This window comes from Zonotrichia leucophrys, chromosome 3, assembly GCF_028769735.1.
Source record: "Zonotrichia leucophrys gambelii isolate GWCS_2022_RI chromosome 3, RI_Zleu_2.0, whole genome shotgun sequence".
Classification (NCBI taxonomy): Eukaryota; Metazoa; Chordata; class Aves; order Passeriformes; family Passerellidae; genus Zonotrichia; species Zonotrichia leucophrys.
Window position 1 is genome coordinate 31932377 of NC_088172.1, and position 5267 is coordinate 31937643.

The 5267-nt window shown below is 43.4% G+C and overlaps 1 protein-coding gene across 1 annotated transcript; it reads left to right on the plus strand.

Moving 5' to 3' along the window:
• Window positions 1-1823: 1823 nt before the first annotated feature.
• Window positions 1824-2345, plus strand: MSGN1 (mesogenin 1). The gene has a single exon (XM_064706855.1). The coding sequence runs from the start codon at window positions 1824-1826 to the stop codon at window positions 2343-2345; it is 522 nt and encodes a 173-aa protein (XP_064562925.1).
• Window positions 2346-5267: the final 2922 nt, after the last annotated feature.

Genomic DNA, 5267 nt, shown 5'->3' on the forward strand with positions numbered 1-5267 from the left:
GCTTCTAAGGATTGTTTAATCTCATTTTCCTTAAAGAAGGACCAGAGAAGAGCTCAGAATATGATGAGGTACCCATAAAACACAAAGCAATCCTGTCTGCAGGAGCCGTGCTCTGAGTTCTTGCGTGGGGTAGATGTCACCAAAGTCAAACTTTCTCAGCCCTGGTTGAAATGCAAAAATCCTTCACTTTTTGGCACTTTCTTACTCATCTCAGGATAAACCCAGTAAGTTTTAAACCATAACATGCCTCCTAACATTTTGATACCTAACTCAGAAAAACTCACAAAAGCCTCCCCAGTGACTATGCTGAGTATTGGATTGGATTTTTTCTATGTGGTTGCAGTAAGGATTTCACAGAAGGAAGTGGCGTGTTCAGGAAAACGTCAGCAGGCTGTGTTCAATTCTGAGGCATTCCCTGCCTTTGTTTGGAGTGGATTATGGAGCACACAGAGATCACTACACAGAAGGAAACTCTAAAATAAATCCTCTTTTTATTTTTCCTCCAGGTTGACACTCCTTCTCCCGTTCTTTTCATTAAATACTACATTTTGCTTCCATTATGTGCCAACACAAAGTCATGGCTGGCAGCCAAGCTGCTCAACAGCTGCAGCGCTCAGGAGTTTTGGACAGTTTTCCTGGCTCTCCTAATGCTTTGCTGTGTGATTTGGGGAAAGCTCCTCCTTGCCTCCACTTATCCATTTCCCCAGAGTAATAGAGACCATTAATCATCACTGGAAGCTGTACTGAAGTCTAGAGATGAAAAGTACTTGTTATTAATGATATTAATTTATAGGTTATACATTTTCACTTGAACTGTGTAACATATAACTACTGTTGCATTGAACAGGGCCTGGAAAAGGGCTTTTTTTGCCAGAAGAACAGATTCCTACAAGTAGAAAATTTTACAGAAGTAGCTTCTACTCTTCTCTAACACACATATAGCCTGTATATTACTTTGAATTAAATTTCTATGGAAACATTTGTCTGGACCCAAAGTTTATACATTGTATATTTTGCTTCCTAGATCTTTCTTTTTAATTACATTTTCCTATTTTTTAATGGGACTTTGACCTTGTTTACAATTACACATTTCCTTTTTGATTTCCCAGTCATGTATTAAAATAGCATATAAAGCTACAAACTGCAGAGGAATGTACTGCAGTTCTTTCCTCCTTTCTCATATTGAAAACCAGAGTGACTGGTTTCTCGTGAGTTGCAATCTCATGAGAGGAAAAATCCACAAAGAGCCATAACACACACAAATCCAAACAAGCCATCTTTGACTTTCACAATTAACATGCAGATAAGAGATAGCCCAGCAGCAGTCAGCATGGGTCACATATCACTGCTGCAGTGCCATCACCTTCAGAAATCAGGGCTCAATGGCCTAAATTTAGGATGTCTGTCTATTGGTCTGTCTTAGCGACCAATAAATTCTAGATCTGTAAATTTTTTTGCAAAATGATTAAATTTCTTTTTCCTCTCTCAGCACTTTTCCCCCTAGCCCAACGTTCAATGTAGATGCGCAGCCTTAATCGGTTTAGTTGCGAGAAGATAATCTTTTTTTCTCCCTTTCTTGCTGTTGCCTGTTAGCTTAAAGGCTTTTTAGCTGAAGGTTGATAATTATCACTGAGAAGAAACTAGCACATCAGGAGTTCATTTTCTATCTTAGCACTTCTGGCGATCCTTTGAACTCCTCGCACCAAGCCCGTGTTCCCACTCTGTCACTTTCCTCCCTCCATCATAAAAAGCTCTCGGCAGCCGGCGGCTCCAGCCTTTGCTGCTGGGCAGAGGGCACCGCTTCTCCCGAGCGCTCCTCCAGCATGGACCAGCTGCACGAGACATTGATCAACATGGAAGATGCTCTGGCTTCGGAACACCCCGCCTGCTTGTCGGCCTGGGACTGGAAAAGCTCCGCTGGGCCTTTCGAGCTGCACCCCATCTCGCCCCCGCACAGCCTGTCCCCGACGCCCTCCTTCGAATCCTACTCCTCGTCCCCGTGCCCGCCGGCGGCCGAGACGCCCTACAGCAGCGGCGGCGGCGGCAGCGGCCTGGCGGGCTACGGCCTGGTGGAGTTCCCCGCCGCCTACCTGCCCAGCCCCGGGCAGGCCCGGCTGCCCAAGGGCACCAAGGTGAGGATGTCGGCCCAGCGGCGCAGGAAGGCCAGCGAGCGGGAGAAGCTGCGCATGAGGACCTTGGCGGACGCGCTGCACACGCTGCGCAATTACCTGCCCCCCATCTACAGCCAGCGCGGCCAGCCCCTCACCAAGATCCAGACCCTGAAGTACACCATCAAGTACATCGGCGAGCTCACCGAGCTCCTCAACGGCGTCAAGCGGGCGTAGAGCCCGCCGGGAGCGCCTGGCCCGGCACGCTCAGGGTCTTTACAAACAAAAAACATCGAAATTTCTCCCTCGCCAGAGAACGGCGGGGCCCGGTGCGACAGGAGGACGGTGCGAGGGACGGGGAAGCGCCGCTGTAGCTGGGACGCGAGGCTGGAAGGTGATGTAGGATTGCCTGAAAACCTGAGCTGCAGGTTGATGAGACAGAAGTCTTGCTCTTTGCCTTTTTTGTTGTTGTTGTTTTTTGTTTGTTTGTTTTTAATTTTTTTGTTTTAATAAGCTTTTGAGAAACATTAAACCTAGTCTGATACAAAAGTAAAAAAATAAAGAGACAGCTGATCTTCCTAGGATTTACATATCACTGCTCTGACTGAGCCTGTTTTATAAGGACAATAGTAAATCCACAGGTGTTAAACTGAATTTTTAAAAAATGACAACAGCTTCATAAGAATACTAAGTGTATTGATTTGTAGGCACTTTAATCATAGGATGAGGAAAAACATGTGTTTAGTTCATGTATTGTCTATTTATCCACTAGTCCGCTGTACCTAAAAATGAAGTAACTGAGAACATCTCTGCATGTAAACAAATAAATATGTCATAGTCTGTATCCTGTATTATAAATCTGATTGATAGATAAGTAAAATCTAGTGATGACTGCTAAATATTGAAAATTAAATATAAGCAAACTGACATTTTGTATAGATAAACTGCTAAGTCCTCTTTTCTTTATTAATATATACAGAAGTATATAATTTTTCTGTATTTAATGTGTAAAAAAACCCTTATTCAATGCCAATAAATGTTGGAAGACTTTTACATCAAATTTCTTAAACAAATAAGATTATATTGAGATATCTTTCTCTCTGACATGAAATAAATTGATTTAGGTTTCACAAAGATGTGAAGTTTTATTCTCAAAGTGTCCTGAAAGCTAGGAGGGCTCTGGTAACCATGTAATTTTATTAAAAGCGAATCAAAGATCAGCTGTTTTCTACAGCCAGTCACAGTCCTGTAACACATGCACACAACGGATTAAAAAACCCCAAAGAAACGAAACAACTGGGGATGTAGTTTTAATTTTAATGACTTCGACTTCCAGGTGATGGGCACCACACCACTGAAGGTATGTGCTGCTCTGTAAATCTCATTGCCTGGCTGAGCCATAAGACTTGGCCTATGAAAGAAGCCAGAGAGGAGCAAACCCCAGGTGTGGGGAGCCAATTACTCATTTAAGTTATATGAACTTTTTCTGCTAGGGGAGATATAAGGCATAGAGCACACAGCAGCTGGAAGGTAACAGGTTTGTCTCTCCACAGATCAGCCTGTATCTGTGGGACAGCTGGTTTAGATTTGTGGATAAATCCTGTAGCAGAGAACCACAAAGCTAAAACTTCATTCCCCTTTTTTTCTCCTCTGTTTGTTTAGAAGGAATTACAATTATCTTTGTACATTTTTTCTTCCAAGGATCAGCCTAGGTTAATTCAGTCCTCTTCTCACATAGTATGTGCATATTGGGGCAATCAGAATGAAATCCAGCACTATCACAAATAAGCAACTACCCTCAAATTTATGCAGGTACTACTGTCACTCAGATGTAACCACATTTAAGCATATCCCATATGCTTCTGTTTGTAACTAACCCATGTTAGATTTGTTACAGGCTTCAGTGATTCAGCAAGAGTATAAGTAGAATAATTTTTTAAAGCCCTATAAAATTGCCAAATTAGAAATATGAGGTGGCAACACTGATGTCAGGAGAACATTCCTCAGTATAAATCTGTGCAGCTTATCCAGATTTCAGCAGATTTTCCACATAGGGAAAGTCAATCTGAATATTTTGCAAAGGACTGAAACTGCATGATACCTTGCACAGAACTATAACTGAAAGTTTGATTCTTTCTCAAAGACATATTAGTGGGAAGTCTTCTAACCTTGTCTTTTAAATGTTCTACACCTGAAACTACAGGTAGGGACTATGCTGTCCAGCTATGGAAGCCTACAGGGTCATGGTTAAAACAGAAACAAGGAGTTAAAAGGCTCTGCTTTAATTGTTATGTTATTAATGACCTTGGCTGGTCATCCAGCATTGCTGCCTCAGTTTCCCCATCTGCAAACAAAGACTAACCGCCTCAGAAAGTGCTGCTCACAAGCTGGGTGATGCTGTATGGAGAAAGGCCCAGGAGAAGGTACCCTGCACCTTGGAGAAGTGGCTCAGTCAGCATTCCCCACCACCCCAGTGAAATAGGGAGGTAAATGCCCTGAAGCAGCTGAGCTGTAACTTTTTCCATGCCCAAGGAGTTGCTCTCCTTGCAAGTACAAGGTGGAACAGCAGCTCTAGGTAAGCCATGTGGCCAGGCTGTGAGTCCCAGAAAGACATGGCTCCGTGTCAGCGAGCCAGACCTTGGCTGTGTCTGCTCCCATGGCCGCAGCAGGACAGGGCTGCATCTAAGCTGACCTTGGGGAAGGAGCTGCACTGAATCACTCCCTGTGCCACAGTGTGGTCAAAGCCCACAATGCAGAGAGTTTATTAGAATAGGTTCTGCTCATGCACAACTTAATTTGTTTGATCCTCTCTCAGGGGATCTCTCCTTTCACCTGTGGGGATGGTGGGACCAACTTAGGTGTGGGAATAGGAGGAAGAAGTAGGTTTAGTACTGCCCATGGATAAGGTTTCCCAGGATGTGTCAGATTTCTTCCTCCCCGTCAGAAAGAAATTAATTCTTGCTCTGCCTAACATGAAACATCTCTATAAGCCCCACCTTTTGTAACTCTTCCCCTTGACACACATTTCACTGATCCAGAGAAAACTATCTGAATTACTGTATTCACAGTACAAGAGGGTACAAGGCCTGCTGCTATTAAATGTTGGATTTTGTTATTCTCAATAAAATTGAATACAGTTTCAGGTTCCTTTTCATTTTC